At 49.4% G+C, this 21862-nt stretch overlaps 1 protein-coding gene across 1 annotated transcript in view; it reads left to right on the top strand.

Annotated features, from left to right (window-relative positions):
* The window catches only part of GABBR2 (gamma-aminobutyric acid type B receptor subunit 2), a 347460-nt gene that overhangs the window by 108817 nt on the left and 216781 nt on the right, over positions 1-21862 (top strand). The window contains exon 2 of the mRNA XM_047066870.1: positions 1443-1580. Within this exon, the coding sequence (XP_046922826.1) occupies positions 1443-1580 (138 nt within the window). The remainder of the gene's footprint in view (positions 1-1442; positions 1581-21862) is intronic.

Here is a 21862-nt window from a genome sequence, read left to right as displayed (position 1 = left end):
AGGGGAAGCAAGGAGCCCGGCTAGGTGCCAGTGCCTCTGTGCAGGGAAGAGACAAATGACAGAGGTAGAGGTGGAAGTGAGTCCTCACCTACTCCCGACATTTGAGGACATTTGTCCTTGTTCGTTTCCACGCTGGATCCCTGGGATCTGTTTTAGTGGCCAGTTTTCGTCTCTGGTGTGTGAGCTCCTTGGCAGGAGCTGTGTCCAACTTTTGTGTGACCTAAGCATCCAGCCCTAGACTGGACATAGCAGTGCTTGGCAAGGGTTTGACGAGCGAATTTTCCTCTTCAAATCATCCTCCTCCTCCTCCTCTTCCCTTTCTTTCTCCCCTTCTCCCTCCTCCCCTTCTTCCTTCTTTTTTTATTGTGACAAAATATGCATAGCATAAAATTTACCATTTTAACCATTTTTAAGAGTACAGTTCAGTGGCATTAAGTACTTTCAATTGTCGTGAAACCGTCACCACCGTCTGTCTCCAGAATGTTTCCATCATCCCAAACTGAGACTCTGTCCCCCTTAAACATGAGCGCTCCCCCCTTCCCTTCTCCCCCAGCCCCTGGCAGCCACCATTCTGCTTTCTGTGTCCACGAATTTGACTCCTCTAGAGACCTCATCTAAGTACAGTCCCACGATATCTGTCTTTTTGCATCTGGAGTTTTTTCATTTAGCATGATGTCATCAAGGTTCATCCGTGCTGTGGCATGTGTCAGAATTTCCTTTCTTCTTAAGGCTGAAAAACATTCTGTTGTGTGTGTATAGATCGCATTTTGTTTATCCCTTCGTCTCTTGATGGATAGGTAGGTTGTTTTCACCTTTTTTTGGCTATTGTGAATAATACTGCTGTGAACATGGATGGGCAAATATCTCTTCGAGTCCTGGCTGTCAGTTCATTTGGCTGTCTCCCCAGAAGTGGAATGCTGGATCATATAGTAATCCTGCTTCACTTTTGGGGGAACTGCAGTACTGTTTTCTCTCGCAGATACACCATTGTGCGTTCCCACAAGCAATGAGCCATGGATGCAACTTCTCCACATCCTCACCGACACTTACTGTTTTGTGCTTTTTTGATAATGGGTGTGGATTTGTCTTCTTTTAAAATATAAATGACCCAGGAAGAGGGAGACTCCAGAGTGAGGCATCTGGGGGCTCTTTCCTCCGTGCGTTCTGCATGGAGATAATGGAGGAACCAGAGGTCCTGGAGTTGGATCGGGGTGGGGGTGCTTGGGGGGAGGAGAGCCTGGATGTGGGGGGGCCATCATCACACCCACCGAGCTTACAGCGTGGGTTCGGGGCTGGCTGAAGGAGAGGCCGCCCGATGGGGGAGCTGAAACCTAGAAGGTTTCCCGTGAGGAAATTTGTTTGTGTGAATCTGCTGTCGGGCCCCTGTCCCTGGGGAAAGCTGTTTCTAATTCAGGCTTCTCTTTCTGTCTGTTGCTCCCCAGTGTGATAATGCGAAAGGGTTGAAAGCCTTCTACGATGCAATAAAATATGGGCCGAATCACTTGATGGTGTTTGGAGGAGTCTGTCCGTCCGTTACATCCATCATTGCAGAATCTCTCCAAGGCTGGAATCTGGTGCAGGTAAGGTTTGGGTCACTTTTGGTTAGGGGACTGTCTTCGTCATCAGTCTTTTGCAGGAATGGTTCCTTGTGCAACGTGGTTTCTAAGTTGCTCCGTTCATGCCTCCCCAACTCTTTCCTGGATGATCGCACAGCTTCCTGCTACCCCCACTCCTGGCCCAACCCTTTGGCCTTTCTGGCACGGCCGACGCAGTGGGTCTCTGTGGGGTGGCCCCAACTCCACTGCGTGTTTGGAATCTTTTAGTGACTCCCTAGCCTGACTGTCAGTGCCATCAACATCCAGCCAATTGCCCGCCTAGCGTCATCTCTTGTCCCTGCCGCTCACCCCATGCCTCAGCCCCTCCCGACAACCCACCTTTCCCCAGAGACATCTTGCACCTTCAGACCTCTGAGCCCTGCTCTCACTGTTCCCTGATCAGATGGACTTTTATCTCCTTGCTGCCAAGCCTCCCTCCGCCACTGAAATTCTCTTGTCCACCAAGACTGCCCTTTCCCTCACACAAGCCTTTCCTGGGGCTCCTGACCAGTATTCACTCTTTACACTGGCGAATGTTATACACCATCCAGCCAGTGAGTGTAAGGTCTGATATAGACAAACTCACCAGTGCCAGCTGTTCTTTGGACTAGGAAAGAGAAGAGCATGGAAAGATGTGACCAATGAGAATGAGTGGTGGCCCACGCATGTGGTTTACTTCTTTGTTTCATCCATCCATCCATTCACCCATCCATCCATCATCCATCCATCCATCTGTCCATCCATCATCCTTCCTTCCATCCACCTTTCCATCCATCATCCATCCATCCATCCTTCTTTCCATCCATCCATTATCCATCCATCCATCATCCTTCCTTCCTTCCTTCCTTCCTTCCTTCCTTCCTTCCATCCTTCCATCCACCCATTCACCCTTCCTTCCTTCCTTCCTTCCTTCCTTCCATCCACCCTTCCTTCCATCCATCCATCCATCCATCCATCCATTCTTCCATCATCCACCCTACCATCCATCCAACAAATATAACAGGCAACTTACTATGTGCCTGGAATTTTGGTAGACACTGGGGGATATAGTGCTAACAGGACAGGTAGGGCACCTTCCCTTTCAGAGCTTACATTCTAGGAGGGAGCCAGGTAGGCAGTAAGCAGGTAAACAAGTAATAATACTAAGAGCTAACACTTGTGTAAGGCTTACAGGCTTACAACATACCAGACACTCTTCTGAGCACTTGTTTGTGTTAATTCAATCCTTAAAAGTTCTCTGTGCCGTAGTCACTATTATCCTCATTTTATAAAGAAGAAAACCTGGGCACACAGAGGTCTAGTAACTTGCTCAGGGACTGTCAGCTCATAGGTAACAGAGTCAGGATTTACACTCAGGCAGTCTGGCCCTTAAGCAAAGACTGCAGTAGGAAACAGCCACGATAGAAATAAGCAGGGTGATGGGACTAGTGGTGACGGCCCCAAGGCAGTTAGGGAGGGCCTCTTGACGGAGGTGACCTTTGGGCTGAGACCTGAAGGGTGAGAAGGAGCTGGTTGGGTGGATGGAATAGGAAATGCAGGTGGCCTGTGCTGAGAAAGAACTTGTCATGTTCAGGGAACAGAGAAGGGGCAGTGGGGCAGGAGCATGGTGAGTGGGGAGCCAGGATGGGAATGAGGAAGCCAGTGGAGCCTGACCACAGCAGGATCTGGTTTCACCGCACTCCTGCTGACTGAGGAGCTCAGTGAGTCTGGCCCTGCTTGCATGGGATGCTGGGGGTAGAGCCCTGACCTCACGGCCCAAAGGGAGGCAGGAGCTGTCTGAGGCTGAGGTATGATGAGGAAGGAGCGAGGTCCCAGGGAAGGCTACCTACTCAGCCCAGGGGCAAGAAAGGCTTCCCAGAAGAGGGATGTGGAGCTGGCTGTGAAGGAAGAGAGGACGCTGGACAGCTGGAGCCGTGAAGGAGAGCATTGCCAGCAGAGGAAACGGGGCGCTCAGAAGCAAGAGGTGGGGGAGTGTGTGGGCCTGGGGAGCACTGAGTCATTCGCTGTGGCCTGAGCAGGCCACGCTGAATGTGGGTGGATGCAGCAGGAGATGAGGTCAGAGAAGCAGCTTGGCATGCTATGGTGCAAACCCAACCACGTGCCTGGGACCCAGCACCACTCACCTGGCTTCAGGCCCTGTGGTGCCTGCAAACAGTGAGACCTTGGGCGGGTCACCTTCTCTTGCTTCAGCTTCCTTTCCTGCAGACTGAGGAGCACGCTGTACTCCCTACTCGGCAGGGCCAGGCACTGCCTCTCTGGGCCTCAGCTCCTCGTATAGAAAAGCAGGGGAGGGAGAAGGCCGGTCTCATAGGACTGCTGTGTGGGGTAAATGATCACATTGTGATCAGAACTGTGGCTGGCACATCCTTAGCACTAAGTGTTTCTTGTTTTATCCTTACCCCTGCCCTGCCTCCTGCTGCTCCCCGAGTTGACTACCCCAGCTTCTCAGCATCCTGGGTCTTTCTTGCAACACTGTTCCCACCCCCTGAAACGGCCCATTCTTAGACATCCGGCTTGAATGCTGCCTCTTCCAAGAAGCCTTTCCTTACTGCACTCTCTAAAGTCTCCCCTCTAGAAATTCTTTTTCTCACTTCCCTGTGTTTACTTCTAGCTGAGCACATACATGGCCCACCCCTCCTGCACCTCTGCCTGTCCCTCTCTGAGGGCTTGGCAGAAGTGGGGGCATGTTTAGCTGGGCTTTGAGCTCCTTAAGGAGAGAACCTGGGCCTGAGTTACTCCTGTTTTTCCTGGTGCTTAACACTTCACAGACCTTATTATATGTCTGTTGAATGAACAGAAGCATGGAGGGAGGAAGGCAGAGATGGAGGGATGGAAGAACCTGCAGACGGACACTTTGTTCAAACATGGCAGGCCAAGTTCTCTGGAGAAGCCCCATCCAGAGAGGAATCCATGGAGCTTCCGGGCCTTTTCACCACCTCACTTGGATCCATTTGCCCTCAGAATTCTCTGAGGAGCTGTAGAAGCAAGCAGGACATTGGGAACTTCTAGCTTGCCAGCCAGAGCTCCCTGGCCCCCGCATGAGCAAGACAGGTCTCCAGCTTAGAGAAGTTGACAGGACAGGAGACTGGGTTATGAAATGGAGATTGTACTAGTTATTGCTGCATAACGAATCACCTCCAAATTCAGTGGCTTAAAACAACAATAATTATTATTTCATTATTTCTGTTGGGTCAGTAATTCAGACCCAGAGAATGGCTTGTGTCTGCGTCATGATGTTTGGGGTCTGCCTGGAAGATTTGGAGACTAGGGTCTAGCATCATCTGAAGGCTTGACTGGGGCTGGAGGATCAGCTCCCAAACTGGCTCCCTCACATGGCTGGCAAGTTGGTGTCTCTCCATGCAGGTCTCTCCATAGAGATCTAGAGTGCCCCCATGGCATGACAGCTGGCTTCCCCCAAAGCGACTCATCTAGAGACCAAGGCAGAGGTTGGCAAAGTCTTTCAGGACCTCGCTTCAGAAGGTGCACACTGTCATTTATGCCTATTCCACTGCTCACACAAATTAGCTCTTATTTAGTGAGGGAGAGGACTAGGCAAGCTGTAGCGGGAGGCAAAGGTCACCGGGGTCCATCTTGGAAGCCGACTGCTGCAGGAAGGAGTAATTCTCTGAAGGAGGCGGGAGCTCAAGTTGCCCAGAAAAGGAGGCTTAATGCTGAGTCCCTTCTGTGTTTTTGTTTGTTTTTTTTTTTTTTTTCAACGTTTATTTATTTTTGGGACAGAGAGAGACAGAGCATGAACGGGGGAGGGGCAGAGAGAGAGGGAGACACAGAATCAGAAACAGGCTCCAGGCTCCGAGCCATCAGCCCAGAGCCCGACGCGGGGCTCGAACTCACGGACCGCGAGATCGTGACCTGGCTGAAGTCGGACGCTTAACCGACTGCGCCACCCAGGCGCCCCCCTTCTGTGTTTTGAAGAGCTCCTCCTCATCCTTCAAAACCCTGGATAAGTACCTCTTCCTCTATGATGCCCTCCTTGGTTCCTTGCCTTCTGTGCCTCCCATCCCTAGCCCCAAAAGTAAATGAATTGCTCCTTCCTAAATAAAGGCTTCTCTATGAAGGCTGTCTCCCCCAGGCTGGTGTAAAGTGGTTCTTATCCAGAGGGGACAAAGTATCTTACTCATTTTATGTATAAAGCACAGATATATATAGAGACATAAATAGGTGTATAGTATATTGTGGTATTAACATTTCATGAGTGGTGCAGGATTAGGAAAACATGTACGAGGCTTCCTCGCAAAGTCGTAGTGACAAGAATGTTGGGAAACAAGGTTCTTCGTCACTTCTATTGCACACGGTATTTTGTCATTAAATGAATTACATCTTGTGGGAAATAGTTTATTCTATATCCAGGTATTCCCTACTAGAATAGGAGCTTCTTGGGGGGGCAGGGGCCCCCATTTCCTTCATCTCCCGGTTCCCAGGGCCTGCTGCAGGGCCGGGCACCAGCTGGGTCGTCGCTGAGTGCTGACCTGAACTAAATGCGGGGCACAGGCTGCAGAGCCTGAAGCCTCCCACGGCAGCAGTTTTCTCGCCCTGTGGGCTTGACTGTGGGGGAGGTGGAGGATGTGGGAGGGAATGCAGGTCCTCAGTCTCCTCCTAAACAGGATCACTGTGCATCGCTGCAGACACGAACGGTCCACCATTGCCCTGGGTTTCTGCCATCAGATACTGCACCAGGTCAGGGGCTCCAGCTGCACCCTGACGGGGGCTACCCGGGGGCTGGGGACTGGACGGTGCCTGGCAGTTTGGAGAGCTCTGGAGACCTCGGGGGCAGAATCACGGGATGAGCCCAGGAGAGGAGACTTCTCCCAGCCTGTGGAGCCAGCCAAGGGGACTGAAGCAACAAAGACGAGGCTCTTGATAAAGAGTAGCGTTGGGGTTTCCGCCTCCCCTCTGCCCCATTTTCAGGGAACCCACACTCTGGGAGCCTCCCAACCCCCTCATCACCTCTGAGAGGCTGAGCTTGCTTGCAGAGAGGTGGAGGGGCTGGAGGAGTGGGCCTACATTCACTCAAGGGGTTCAGCGAATCCCTTAACTTATTCAAAACTGGGCTCCGAAACAGACTTTCACAAATGGGAAAATGCATGTAATTTGTGTAATTGAAAAGGAGCACTGACTGCCCTTTGGGGGAACAATGCTCGCTGGACAGAGACAGCCTGGAATGTGTAATCAGTTGTTTCTGTTTCCTGGTGCTACAAAAATAGGGATTCGCACGACAGAGGGGTGAAAATTCAGCCTGGTGCCAAAATCGGTTAAATTTAACTTCTGCTTTTTTGCCGGGCTTCTTGATTCATGGTTGCTGCGTCGAGAGACTAATATTGTTTAAGTCATGATGTGAGTCACTCAGCCACCGGGAGCGTCAGCTCCTCCAGCTAGATGCGAGGATCTTAGAGTCCAGGCTGTGACATGCAGGCTTTGTCCCTCTCTGGCCTGGTCAGACCCCGCCCTTGGGGAGCTCGGAGCTGGGGCCTCACACCACCAGGCACCTACCAGGGCATAGCCTGGGAGACATCTGGGAAGGGTCGGGGACTGACCGTTGGAGACGGCATGTTCGGACCAGAGGACACGCAGGAGTCTTCGCCTCCAGAGCCACATGGCTCTTTGAGAGATGTTGCTGGCTGGCTGTGACGTAGGTGGGGAGACGCAGAAGAGATGGCTGAAGTTAGCGGGGAGCAGAGCCTCCGCTCTCTGCAAGCAAGCCCTTGGCGCTGGAGGCGTCCAGCACGGGGCAGGCTGCCTGGCTGTGAAGTAGGGGGTTCCCCGTTGCCCGAGGTTCCCCGGATGTACCAGTGTCATCCAGTCCTGCTTCTGGGGAGATCTAATATATAGAGGAAGAATAGACCAGGTTGAAGACTCTCAAACTCTATTACAAGAGTCACTTATGGGGGCTGGGGATGTGCAAATTCCCCAGGCTGCACTCAGCAGGTGCAGGTTAAGGGATTCATCAAATGCCTCAAGGGCTAGAGACCCACTCCTCACCCTCGCTGCCATTTCGGTACCCGCAGCTCAGGGGACTTAGATGCAGTAAGTTCCTCGGGTCCTGCTAGGCCAGGTCATCTCTCAGGCTCATCTCCCAGACGCTGGGGCTCTAGGACTGGGACGCCAAGGACTCTGTGGAGTGCTCCCAGTGTGCAGAGCTCAGTTTATGCTGCCCCTGTTGGGGAGAGGGCGCAGAGGAAACTGCAGGGCCCCCAGGACGGAGTCCACAGTCCCTCTGCGGCCAGAGGGTTCTCCATTACCCCCGGCCTGCTCCCTGCCCATCTCCTGCTCCTTCATTCCACCCCCCCCCCCCCCCCGCCTCAGACAGGGGCCTCTCCACCTGGCAGGACTGTGCTCATTCTTTCTGGTGCAGTTTGCTGCCCTTTCCCTATGAAGTCCCCCATTCCTTGTCCTGTGCCGTCTTACCCACACACCCCAGCCATGGTGTCTCCTGCCCTGTGCCTGCGTCCGGCCTGGCCTGGAGCTGCCTGAGGTCAGGGTCTAGTCTCATTCAGCCTTGCACCCCGGGCTTGGTGCTGACCTGGCTCACGTGCTGAGCGGGACCGGGGGAGTATTTGCCGACAGAAGGCTGGATGGCTGCCTTCTAGGCCTCAATCTTGTCCCTAAGGAAGGAGGCAGATCATCAGAGCCTGCCAGACCCGAAGGGACCCAGAGTGCTTCTCAACCTGCAACCCCTTGGTAAAGAAAAGCAAAGGGAGGCCAAAAAATGGCCTCCAGCTTGGCCTCAGCCCACATCTCCTGTCCTGGACCCAGGTTTTTTTTTTTTTTTTAACTCGTATATTCCTTTGACATGGTTTTCACACCCCCTCAGAATCCTGTCCTCAGCCTTCTGAAGGGGGCTTGCTTTTGACCCTGCCTTGCACTTTTCTTGAGGAGTTCTGCTGACCTGCCCCCAACCGAGGCAGTCCTTCTGAAAGCATGGGGCCTGGGGATAAGGCGGAAGAATTTGGAGAGGAGCGGAGGATGGGGGCAGGGTCGCTGCAACCAGAGATGGAGGCAGGGCCCCGGAAAGGTACAAGAGACGAAGCCAGAGGGGGCTGACATCCTCAGAGAGCGGGACAAAACTCCTTCCTTCTTGGGAGCTAGGTGATAGCTCTGCCTCAGCATGCAGACAGAAATAGTCTCGCTGATGAAAATAAAGTCAGATTCCTGAAGGGATAAAGGGCTGCTCGCAGGAAAACGCAAACACGGTTTCGTCAAGAACCGTATCCCGCAGAGCCTGTCCTTTAAAAGGCAGCGCAGCAGATATTAAATTGTAGATACGTTTCTCCTGGCACCTTCCCAGCCTCCCCTCGCAGCCATCCTGCGCCGCGGGACTCCCCTCAGGACCTCCCCGGGCAGGAAGTTCTCAGCTTGTGTGATGGGGCTGAATCCACAGAGAAGGTCCTGCCAGGGAGCGGAGGGGGCAGGTCATGCAGACGGGCGATGTTGAGCCTGCGATTGTTGCAGGATTGGCAACGACGGCCCGGAACGCTTAGGACTTGATTTCTGCAAAATCTAAATCATGCTTGGTTTTGACATTTAAAAAACCAAATCAGCGAGCCCCCACCCCAGTCGAGCCCTTTGCTATTTACTGAATTCCAGCATGGCTCTAAACTGTCGGTCAATGCCATTTGCATCCCAGGAACAGAAATTTTGTCATCGGACTTGATTTTCTCAAGCGATTCTTATTAAAGGGGTGGGTTGCCTGAGAAGTCAAAGGGTTGGTTTGTTCGTTTTTAACTTAGCTGTGGGTTGTGGAATTTGAGGTAGATTCATAGAAAGCCAGAGCAGGGAGGGTCTGGCAAGCATCGGGTCCAGTCTCCCCATTCTGCAAATGGGGAAACAGAGGCCCAAAGTGGGGAGGACCTGGCCAAGTTCTCACAGTAACAGCAAAGCTGTGAGTCCCATGGCTCACCCTCCAGTGCTCTGCAGAATACACTAAAATATGGTCTCATTTCTCTCTCTCAGCCTTGCTTTTACGTAAAATGGGAATAGCAAAGTAGCCTTGTATGCCATTTGTGACAATCACGGAAAGCTTTCCCTTTTAAGTGAAAGCACCTCTATAGACTACAAACAGTAGCCATCATTGCAGTGATGGGGACTCCTCCACCAGAAGCAGATCTCTAATTACAGCTAGCAGAGTTTAAAAATCACCCCGTTTTATATTAACAACAAAGGTGGTTTACTCTGGCACCAAACACACCCTGAAACCAAAGTGTCAGGGGCAGGATAGGGGTTCTTCAGCGAGACACGTTGCACACAATGCCCACTTCTCAGCCCCTGTGAGTCAAAATCCACCCAGCTGCAAGTCTGTCCCCCTCCCAGCCCACGCCACGGCGGCCACATCCACAAGTGGCTGGGTGGCCAGACTGTGGATCCGATGGGGACCATTCGGGAGGTGTGGTGTGACTGAGCACAGCTGGAAGCCGCTGCTGTGGCTGCTGTCTAAGAAAGACGACGGAGGCCAAGAATCCAGGCCAGGCTGGAGCCATTTCTTGGCACTGGTCTCCAGAGGGGCCATTTAGCACATTAATAATCTATGAGATGCTTCCACCTTCTGGATCCATAAAAAAAAAAAAAAAAAGGCGGTGGGAGAGAGGGAGAAGCAATATTAAGGGCACACACTATGGGTGGGCCTTCCTGGCCGTGTCACGGGATGCCCAGTGCAGGAAATTCCGGTTCTGAGAGCCGGCCGAATGTCCTCCATGTGGTGAGGAAACATTGGTAGCTTTCAATCTGGATACAAGTGGGTAGGAGGAAAAACGAGCCCTCGAAAGGGATCTGGGCAGGACCCCATCGATCCTCTGGAGGGAAAGAGGGGGTCTGTTCTCATGCATTTATTCCTTCACTGACTCATGCTTCTATGTATTTATTCATGCCCTAAACTCAACCAGTGCAGTGCCTGCTCTGTGCTCTCCCAGGCGCTCCCAGACCAGCACATATCCCACTGCCCAGCACTGCCACCCCAGGATGGGCAGACATGGCAGAGAGGCAGTTTGGTGAGGTTCTAGAGGCCTAGAACCCAGACACTCTGGGTAGTCGTCCCCCCGTGTCTCTCTTTGATGGAACTGGTGTGGGCAAATCAGCAACCTCTTGGAGCCTCACTGGACTCATCTGCAGAATGGGCTAAGTCTGCCCTTCTTCTGGGGCTGTTGAGAGCATCAGACAGGACAGGGTTAATGGAGCAGGGTGGATGCACTCTGCAGACTGTAGGCCCTCTACAGACTAAGGTTGATATTACCGTTCCTGGTGCTTCTGCCATCTGAGACGCTGGCCAGGCCCTGGGCTGGGAATTCCTTCAAGATTTATGTCTCCATTTGTGTCCAGATTCAAAGTCGCGTGGATGAAATGAACTATCACAGACCATGAAGGTGATTCAGAACAGTGAAGTGAAAACAGAGAACTTGCAGGGAAGGTGAAATAAACCCCAAGCAGCTGTAAGAGGTGCACATGCTCTTTTTGGGTGGAGTTTTCACAGAAGCAGAGGCAAAGAAAGGCACGGTCCTGTCGAGCAAGTGCCTGGAGGTTCCCAGTCTATTCCTGCCAAGGACCCAACCCATATCCTTCCTGTCCATCTGGTACAAGATTCAATTCAAGGTTCTAACCCCCATTTTTAATGCAAGACCATGGTATCGAAAGTAATGTCAGCTCCCAGTGTGTAAGCCCAATGGCCTCATTGTTTATGCGTCTTTCACTGCCTCAACCCCTTTCTGGAAATACTCGGGGTGTAAATAATTCATTCTAAATAAATAAATCACTCACACTCCTTACGGTACAGCTGATGCTGCTGGTCACAGCACAACAGCAGATTACAGTGAGTTGAGTCTGGAATTACAAGTTGAGACTGGAAAGGCCCGGAGAGGGAATGAGAGAAGTAGTTCCCTCCAGGAGGACAAATGTGTGAAATGGTATAATAGCAACCTAAGATGGTTGTCGTGAGGGTAGACACGATACACATGGACAGGAAATGGGAAACAGGAAAGTCTCAGGCAAACGGGGACGTGTTGGTCACCCTGCCCAGGCTTCATCCTACTTCTAGAAGCCTGGGCCTCTGGGCGCTTGATTAGTGTTTCTGGTGATTCTGATGCACAGCAGTGAGTGAGATGAGGTGATGAGCCACCCTCAGGTAGAGACGGGGCGGCTCCTAGTGGGTGTGCTCAGAGGGGATTCAGCCACCAGATGAGGGGCTAGATTGTGCAGTTTCCCACATGTACCCACTGGTAGAACTCGTCAGGTGGGGTGGGGTGGGGGCAGGGTACTGGTGTACTAATTAAGAATTAGATTCCCAGGTCCACTGATCACATCCTAGGGAGGAAGCCTGGGAAGCTGGTTTTTATTTAACAATTGCCTTGGATAGTTCATATCATCAGGGAACCTGGGGAAACACTGGTCTAGAGATTCTCTAAAGCCACAGAGCAGCAGCAGCACCTGTTAGAAATGCAGAGCCCCAGGCCCCACCCCACATCTACTGACCTTGAGCCTGAATTTTGACAAGATCCTAGACGATTCTTGCTGATTTAAGATGCCTGGGGTCTCTGAAGGCAGATGTGTCAGCTGAGGGGGAAGGGTTTCAAGGGTAGGTGTTCAGACCCTGGAAGGGACTTAAGGGAAATACGTATTCAGCCCCCGAACCTACTTGCAGAATGTCAGGTGTCACTACCTTTGGACTTCCCTGCATCTCAGCATCATGGACCACAAGGACTCTTGTCAAACTGTGGTGCAGACGGAGCATGTCTTGCTTGAGCCTCGGTCTGACACGCCAGCCTGGGAGTCCTTTCAGCTCGCAAGGCCCTTGACCCCCAAGTGGCCAGGAGCACACACGGGGGACCTGTGGCTCCCAGTAAGGAGCAGTGGGAAGGACACCGGGTTCACATGATACCTGGCTTCCCATCCTGGCCCTGCCGTCTCCCAGCTGGGCGGCCTTACACAAACCACTTGCCCTCAGTGGAGCCTGAACACGCTCATCCATAACCGTTCTGCTTTCCTCCAAGGACTGTAGTGACACTTGCGTGGGCCCTGGGACGCTGTGTGGCTGCTGGGCGGGTGCCCTAGGACAAGAGCACGGGGTTGGTGTCAGGCACGGCCCTGACTGCTCTGTGTTTATCCTGTTTGATAAGGTGGTCTTGTGCCCATTTGTACAGATGAGGAAACAGAGGCCCAGAGGGGCTAATGTGCTCAGTCAACTCGTAATAATGACAATACCTGGTACATTTCTTGGGCTTGGAGTCACATGGGCTGGGGCTCACATCCAGGCCCTGGCACTTACTAGTTGTGACTCTGGGCAGGTCATTTAGCCTCTCCCAGTCTCAGTGCCTCATCTCTGACATGCAGTGGGGTGGCAGACCCTGGGCTGGTTGTGAGATTAGACAAGACCCTCAGAGTTCCAGGCACTGTGCCTTGTATTCTTCTTCCCTCCCAAGACTAAGGTGGCCTTCTGGTCTACCTTCCAGGAAGAGGTAGGGCCCTGGGACATGGGGTCAGCTCTCTGGGACTAGCTGTGTGTCCTCTATGCATCCACTGTGTTCTCTGGGCCTCCTGCTGCAAAGAGAAAGGGTGGGGCCAGATGATTAAGTCATGTCATTATTCCCTGTAATCCTGTAGCTCAAAGCTATCACCATGTGCCTTAAATCTGTTGTCTTCCCTCTTGTTTCCTGCATGTGACTCCCTCCTGTAGTGGTTCCTGGGTTGGGCCTGGTTCTCCCTCCGTTCCTAAGCCACTCAGACATGCGTTCTCCACCAGAGTGTTCCAGGTAGAGAACCCATTCTACAGGTGAAGGAGGTAGGCCCAGAGAGGTCAAGCAGCTTGTGTCAGGCCACACCATGAGCAGAGGCCAAGGTGCAGGGCCAGCGTTGCTGGTAGGTCCCCCTGTCACCCATTCCCCTCGTGCTTGGGGATAGAGCCAGCTCTCTGCAACTCTGAGGCCTTTGCCCATGCTGTTCCCACTGTTAGGTGCCTTTCTGGTTCCCTCCTCCCCTGGCTGAGCCCTGTGTATTTCCTGAGATTTAGTTTAAGCGTTACCCCCTCCAGGAAGCCTCCCTAGTCTCCCCCAACCCTGCTCCGCAGCTTTGTGTTTTCTTCATTCATTTCATCTTTGCCCTTTCTTCAGTACTTTACAATTCTCTGATGAGGTCTCAGTGTTACCCACTGTGAACTCCCCCAAGACAGTCCTTGCCTGTCTGAGTCATGGCTGCACCTCAAGGGCCTCACACAAGACCTGGCACTGAGTAGGTAGTCCTAAATCAAGAATGGGCACATCCAGATGGCCTATTACAAACCAATTTATAATACTCCTGGCCTACATTCTCTGGCCTTTGCACGGTTCTAACCCTGCGCATAGATTAGTGCATTTACTCCACACCCCAACCCACCAACCCTATGATGCTATTATTCTTCTCATCTCACAGGTGAGGAAACTGAGGCACAGAAAGGTTGAGTGTCTTGCCAAGAAATTGCCCGGACTAAGTGGCTCCAGCATCTATGCTGGCAACCACGAGATATAATGCCTGTCAGCGAATCGCATTTAAGCCTCGGGCAACACTGTGGGGAAGGAAGAGCAGGGGAGGAAGCTTCCTAGTTAGGCTGTTTTCAGAATGAGGAAAACAAGACGCTAAGGTCAAAGAGACTTTCCCCTCTTCCTGCTGAGGCCTCAGGGTGTGGGAGTGGGGTGTCCGGAGGCTCCTTCCAGGCCCCTGGGATCCCTCCCAGCCTTCCCCGGGGATGAGCTTCCTGCCTGTCTGCAGATGACCACCCAGGCTGGCTTGAGCCCCTCAGTGCTGGCCTGTGTTCTCCCTGTAAATTGCTCAGCATGTGTGCTTATGCATGCACACACACATACACACACACCACTGTTTTGTTTTTTTTTTAATGTTTGTTTATTTTTGAGAGAGTGAGAGATGGAGCATGAGTGGAGGAGGGGCAGAGAGAGAGAGAGGGAGACACAGAATCCGAAGCAGGCTCCAGGCTCTGAGCTGTCAGCACAGAGCCCAACTCAGGGCTTGAACCCACGAACTGTGAGATCGTGACCTGAGCCGAAGTCCGACTCTTAACTGACTGAGCCACTCAGGCACCCTACACACACACACCACTTTTAAACCTGTTCCTCATCTAGTCACTTGTTGTGTAAAAAAATAAAGGGCTCCTTTGAACTCAAAAAGGAGATGACTGGTTGTTGGTGAAAATCAGTAACTATGCTAAGTATTTCAAGCAGATAGTACTTAGGAGCTCTATTCTGGGTGGTTTTATAATGAATGAGTTGGTTTTGTTTTGTTTTGTTTTGTTTTTTAATAGAGCCTAGCCTACATTAGCGTTGAATTATACAGAAGACTTTTGCTTTGGTTCTGTGTACCAAGGAAATTAAATAATTTATTATTTCCATGATACAGAGCTGAAGCCTTATAAAGTGGGAAGCACTCAACCTGAGACAAAGGATCCTGGGTTAGACAATTATTTAGATGTTATGCCCAGATGCCGACAGAAGCATGGTTTTCTCAGATTGGCCCCCGATTCCCACACAAGCTGTGATCTAGCACTGTCCTCGTTACTTGTGAGATGGCATGGTGGCTTTGCGGGAATGGCCCCCCCTCTCATCCTGGGTGTCTTCTGAGACTCCAGGCCTGTTGCTGGAATAGTGGGGACGTGGACCCTCGGCGCAGCAAAGTAGCTCTGGCCCACCCCAGCAGCCCCCACGAGCAAGAAGGGATCTTTCCTCAGTTCTCAGGTTGAGACTTCTCTTCTCTTCTCTGAGGAGGCTTTCCACCCAGATCCCTGCCTCCAGTAGACACATCCGTAACAACTGCCTCTCCCCACCCTGCCCTGTCGTGCAAGGTTCAGTTTCCTGTTCAGTGTGGAGCTTGCCTGGTGGTTGTCAGTCCCCTGAGTCATCGGGGGGCAGTGCGGGTGGGGGAGGGGTGGGGCCGTACCTCCCTTGTCACTAGTTGGAACCCCAGAACCCAGCATATGGCCTGGAAGCTAGGAGAACCTCCAGGAATCTTTTGTTTTTGTTTGGTTTGGGGGTTCTCTCTTTCTCAGTCTCTCCTTTTTGTGCAAGTAGCATTATGAATTCATGGATCTTTAAAATATATATTATATGGACTGTATTTCAATCAGTTGCAGACATTATTTTTTAATGCAGTCAGTGTTTTGGCGGCTCTACTTGTGTTTCTACCTTTCCTCCACATTTTCTTCCAGTTTTTTGGAAAATTTTCAAAGCCTGCAAAAATTAAGAGAAAGCACAATGAACGTCATATATCCTTTGCGTAGGTACACGAGTTGTTTGTGTGTTGCCATGTTGGTCTTCCTCTCCCCCTCCTTCCCCTGTCCATCTCACCCCTACACCCATTTTTTTGTCGAAGGCCTGGACAATAGTCTGCAGACATAATGACACTTCACCACTAAATATGTCAGTACGAGGCTGTTCTTCTCCTAAGAACAATTGTATTCTCTTACATCATCATAGTATAATTATCACACCTAAAAATTAATAGCAATATGATATTACCTATATGTGGTCCATATTCAAATTTCCCCAGTTATCCCCAGAATGTCCTTATTAGCATTTATTTGGGGATAGCATGCTGTGTAAACCCTGTCATGTACTTAGCCCCCTTGAATTTGCTACTTCTAATCTCCTACTTATTTTTATTGTTGTTGTTGTTGCTTTCAGGACATTGACCTTCCTAAAAGGCCCAAGCTAGTTGTTTTATAAAATGTTCCCCAAATCCCAAATCTGGATTTGTTTGATCGTTTCTTCACAGCTTGATTCAGGTTAAACAATTTTGGCAAGAATCCAAACATGTTCTTTCCAGTGCTTTGAGTCAAGAGGTCCACCTCTGGACTATTCTTGATGACGCTAAATTTGATCACTTGGTTAAGATAGCATCTGCTAGATTTATTGTAAAAATATCTTCTCCCCTTAGTAATTATTAGGTAAGATGTGGGGCAAGTCTTGGAGGCCTACAATCTTACCTGATGACGGTCCTTGGGGAGCCACTGTTATATTGGGGCTGCAGAATGGTCCTTTCCTGATTCAACTCCCACCCCCCCCCTTCTACACTAATGCTGGCATTCTCCTCTGCAGAAGAGTATTCCCTTTTTTGAGGCTTTCTTCCCCTCCCTCCCCTCTGCGCCCCCTCCTCCTTCTCTCCCTTCCTGCCTCCTCCTCCATTAGTTTGGACACTTAATATTTACCTGCTTTAGATTTGGAATCAGCCCTTTCTCTAAGCATTCCTGATTCTTCCTGCTGGGGAATCATATTTAGGAACCATGATCTGGATGCTAGCTCTGCTCATTGCTACTGGGCTTCACTGCTTCTAGGTTTTTTCCAGTGGACTGAACTAGAAAATATAATTCTTAAGATGTTTTAATCAAAAGCATTTAAGGGGCATCTGGGTGGCTCAGTCGGCTAAGTGTCTGACTTTTTTATTTTTATTTTTTTAATGTTTATTTTTGAGAGAGAGAGAGAGACAGAGACAGAGCACGAGCAGGGGAGGAACAGAGAGGGGGGAGACACAGAATCTGAAGCAGGCTCCACACTCTGAGCTGTCAGCACAGAGCTCGACGCAGGGCTTGAACTCATGAACCGCGAGATCATGACCTGAGCAGAAATCGGAAGCATCTGACTCTTGATTTCAGTTCAGGTCATGATCTCACAGTTCACGGGTTACAGCCCCGCATCAGGCTCTGCACTGACAGCGTGGGGCCTGCTTGGGATTCTCTCTCTCTCCATCTCTCTCTGCCCCTCCACCACTTGCTTTCACACACTTTCTCTCTCTCAAGATAAATAAATAAACGTTAAAAAAAAGTGTTTAAACTTTAATATGGCTACAAGGAGATAATCTCACAAATATAGGACATTTTACAAGTCACCTGGCCTGGATTCTTCAGAAAATTTAATGTTGTGGAAAACAATAAGAACAATAACAGAAAGGCAGGGGAGTGTTCTCAGATGAAAAGAGATGATACAAATATAGCAGCCCAATGAGAGGCACGAATGCTGATTGGATCCTGATTTTTAGCAATGGAAAGGGCATTTTGGGGAAATTGAAGAATCAGTGTGGACTGACCATGGGATGGTACTGAATTGCCCTTTATTCTCGGAAGTGCGATAATGACCCAGTAATGCTACTGGGGAATGTTCTCAGGTGGTGCATTCTGGACTGATAGGAGTCAAGTGTCAAAGTGCTTATAAGTTGATTTCAGATGCATCAAAACCAAAAACGTGTGTGTGTGTGTGTATACGTGTGTATATGTGTGTGTGTGTGTGTGTACATATGCATGTGTATGTGTATATACAGAGGAAAGCAGATGTGGAAAATGCCAAATGGTGAAGGGTATATGGGGTTCACTGTATGTTCTTTCAACCTTTTTGTAGGTCTGAATATTTTAATAATGAAAAGTTGGGAATGTGTGTGGGGGTACCTTGGGGGGGGGAGATTATATTTCTCCTAGTTGGACAGTGAAGATGCATCTAGAAGTTTCTTTACAGATTTTTCCTTGTGTGATTGTATTAGCAACTCTTATACTCTTAAGTACCTTTGCTTTCAGGCCTTAGGGATTTATTTTTTTTCTTTTTGTTGATTTCTTTTTAAAACATATATAACTTTTAGATGATTGTATAGTCAAAAATATGCAAGGGGCGCCTGGGTGGCTCAGTCGGTTAAGCATCCGACTTCGGCTCAGGTCATGATCTCGAGATCCATGAGTTTGAGCCCCGTGTTGGGCTCTGTGCCGACAGCTCAGAGCCTGGAGCCCACTTAGAGTTCTGTGTCTCTGTCTGTCTCTGCCCCTTCCCTACTCACAATCTGCCTCTCTCTGTCTCTCAAAAATAAACATTAAATAAATTAAAAATAATATGCAACAAATAGAGAATTTCTGGACCCAATACAGCTTCCCTCTGTTCTGGTCCCTGCCATTCCTGTAGATAGCCATTTTTATTAGTTTTTTATTTAGTGTTTCTCATTCCAAATATACGTAAGTGTGTGTTTTCATTCCTCTTCCTCTTTAAAAAAATTTTTAAATGTTTATTATTTATTTTTGAGCAAGAGAGAGAGAGAGACAAAGACAGAGACAGAGTCAAGCAGGGGAGGGGCAGAGAGAGAGTGGGACACAGAATCCAAAGCAGGCTCCAGGCTCTGAGCTGTCGACACAGAGCCCGACGTGGGGCTTGAACTCACGAACTGGGAAATCGTGACCTGAGCCAAAGTCAGATGCTCAGCCGACTGAGTCACCCAGGCGACCCTCCTCTTCCTCTTTCTTACGCCAAAGGGAGCGTATTAGATATGCTATTCTGCACCTTACTTTTTTCCCCTTAATTTTCCCAGAGCTCACTGTTTTATCAGTACATAAAGACATTCCTGATTTTTTTACAGCTACAATTGGGGAATGAATTTCTAGAAGTGGGATTTGTGGGCCAAGAGAATGCATCTGTAATTTTTCTAGAAAATAAGTATTTGCTGAATGAATGAGAAAACGAATGAATGAACTTGATTAAGAAGGAGCAGAAAGTAAAAGGCTAATATCCAAATGGAGACTTAAGACAATTAGACTGAATAACTGCCTTGAGAGAGGCTGGTTTGAAACCCCTCTGACGAAGTCTTGGAGTGCTGCAGTTTTCATTCTGTCGCCTAAAGAAAGAATCCCTCCTTGGTTTGTCAATTAAACACAGAACTGCAAGCTCGTGAAATGGTGGAGCTGAAATAAAAAGCCAGCCAGCGTCATCTCCTTATTTTAACAGCGAGGAACCCCAGGCCCAGAAAGAGGAGGGGACCAACGGAAAGGTGGAGAAGAAAGTCCAAATTTAGTTCAGTTCCACTTACTTCAGTAAACAGCACGTGAAATATCTGCTTTGTTATAAAGCACACTTGTTTGCATATTCTACCAGGAGCCAAATGTAAAATTCTACTACCAAGAGATAGTCCATAAAGAGCACAGCGGTTCAGACCCCTGAGCGCTTTCTGCCATAGTGACATCACCTTCAACAGAGCTGTCTCGGTGTAAATGGATTTTGTTTCACATCTTTTGTGTTCTTCTAGAGCATTCAAATGCAGTCATGATGATAAATCGGATCAGGTGGAGGCTTTGACTGGCTGTGTGCGTTCTGGCCGATGATGTGGGTGGTCATGTTTGCTGAGGATAGTCTGAAATTACATAATCATGGCGTTGGTGGCATTCTGTTTTGATTCTGAGCAGGCGGCATGGAGCGGCAAGTGAGTTTAGCCCAGCCCAGCCGTGGGCTCGGGCTGTGAGCGGGGCAAGTCCCTTGTCTTCTCTGGTCCTCGGTGTGTAAAATGAGGAGTTAGACAAGTTCAGGATGGCAGATAAATGAATGGCGTTGGTGCCGTTACTTCCCGGTCCTGTGCTAACTGCAGGCATGACTAATGGATCACTGCACACTCTTCACTGACTTGACCCACTTCTTTTGCAGCCACTGTCAGCCAGCTCATGATGTCACATAGGGTCCCGCCTATTTACCGTCTCTGGCTTGGATGGTTACGTAGGATTACCAGAAAGAATACAGGTGCCCGGTTAAATTTAAATTTCAGACAAAAAAAGAATAAGCTTTAGTACAAGTGTGTCCCCAGGATTGCTAAATATGGCAGCCCTCTTACTTAGGCCATTTCTACTTGTACAGTTAATTCTCTCTTTTAAATGTAATTAATTTCTTTCAGTCGAGACATCTATCTACCCTCCCTGTGGTACTTCTGGTAGTGCATATTCTCCAGTGCCCAAATAAGAGTCTAACTCATTCTATATTGTTTCAATTCATATTATGACTTAATGTAATGGAAAGTGGTGGAGATTTGAGGAGGAGATTTTAATTTCTGAGGACTATATATTTTTGTAGGACTCCTTAATGAACCTACAATCCAGTGTTTCCCCGATCTCATAGACCCTTGGGTATACCACTTGGATTGTTAACTTATTTCGTATTTTCCCTTAAATACACTCGTCTTTTTATTTACAGACCATGAATGGGAAAATCAGTATCACTTTCGAAGAAGTTGGTGTAAAAGTAAAAAAGAGAAAACATACTTAGTGAGACATAAAATATTAATCTGGGGCTCAACTAAAATCGTTGGGTCTCCCACCAGCGGTATACATAGGCCACAGCACTGACTCGTGCAATCCCCCTGCTGGTTTGGGAATCACCTCCATGACCTTGATAGATATGTGATTCTTGAGCATTTCCTTGAATACCTCCAGCGATGGAGAACTCAGTACTTTGCAAGATTTCGATTCATTTTTGAATATCTCATTATTAAATGTTTCTTCTTAAATATGGATCCCTATCAGCCTCCCTGAAACAGTCATCTATTGATCCTCATTTTCTCTCTGGGACCCCACACACGAAGCTTGCTCCCTTTGCCTTCATTCATACATTCATTTATTCAGCAAATATTTGAATGCTTCTTATCCAACAACTTGAGTGGCTATTATCTTACAGTAGCATTGGGGAAGTAAGGATGCACTTACAATATAGTGTGATAAGGTCTGATGGGGGTAGGGTGGAGGAGGTCCAGCTGGCCTAGACTGGAAGCATCTGTGTGTGTATGTGGGAAAGCTTTTTCATAGGGGAGTGAGAGAGGCCTGATATGATTTGGGAAATAGAGGGCTGGTGTGAGAGGGAGAGAAAGGAGGCTGAAACAGTAGAAAAGGTGAAGGGTGACCAGACCAGGTAGGTTTTGTAACCCTTGCCTTCCATCAGCACAGGGATTTATTTCCTATAAAACATTTTCACATCCAAGTTCTCATTTATTTTTTACGAGCCTATGGAGAGTTAGTCAGGACAGGACTTAGTCTCTCCATTTCACAGGTAAAAAAAACTGAGACCTAATGTTGCTGGTAGATTTGCAGCTGGTATATGGAGAAGCTGGGTCTTTATGTCCCATGGCCACGTGTCTGTGCTCATTTCCTGTGTCCCAGCTCCAGCCCCGCTGGTCCAGAATGACTTCCTCTACCCTTTCGAGGAAGACTTCACATTCTTGGAAAGCACCTTTGAATATTTTATCTTGATTCAACTTAATTAATTTTCCCCGGACTGACCATGAAGCGAATCTCAGAGGTCTGGAGTCCAGAATTCTGCCACTCCCTTCCTTGGTTATGGGAGGCATTGGCTTACAAGGGCGAACTGAACCAAAGATGACCCCTTCTTTTGGAGGCCTGATGTCCCTGAGATCCAGCCTTCCCACAGCAAGAGGAAAAACCAGTGTTGGGAGAACTGAGGGATAACAGGGAAGGCTCCCTGGAGGAGGTGGCTATGAGTAGGCCT

This window comes from Lynx rufus, unplaced genomic scaffold (genome assembly GCF_022079265.1).
Source record: "Lynx rufus isolate CCGP_SWC_20201006 ecotype Redwood Valley unplaced genomic scaffold, mLynRuf1.p SCAF_10, whole genome shotgun sequence".
Taxonomy (NCBI): Eukaryota; Metazoa; Chordata; class Mammalia; order Carnivora; family Felidae; genus Lynx; species Lynx rufus.
Note: the sequence above shows the minus strand (reverse complement) of the source record. Positions and strands in the feature narration are given on the sequence as shown.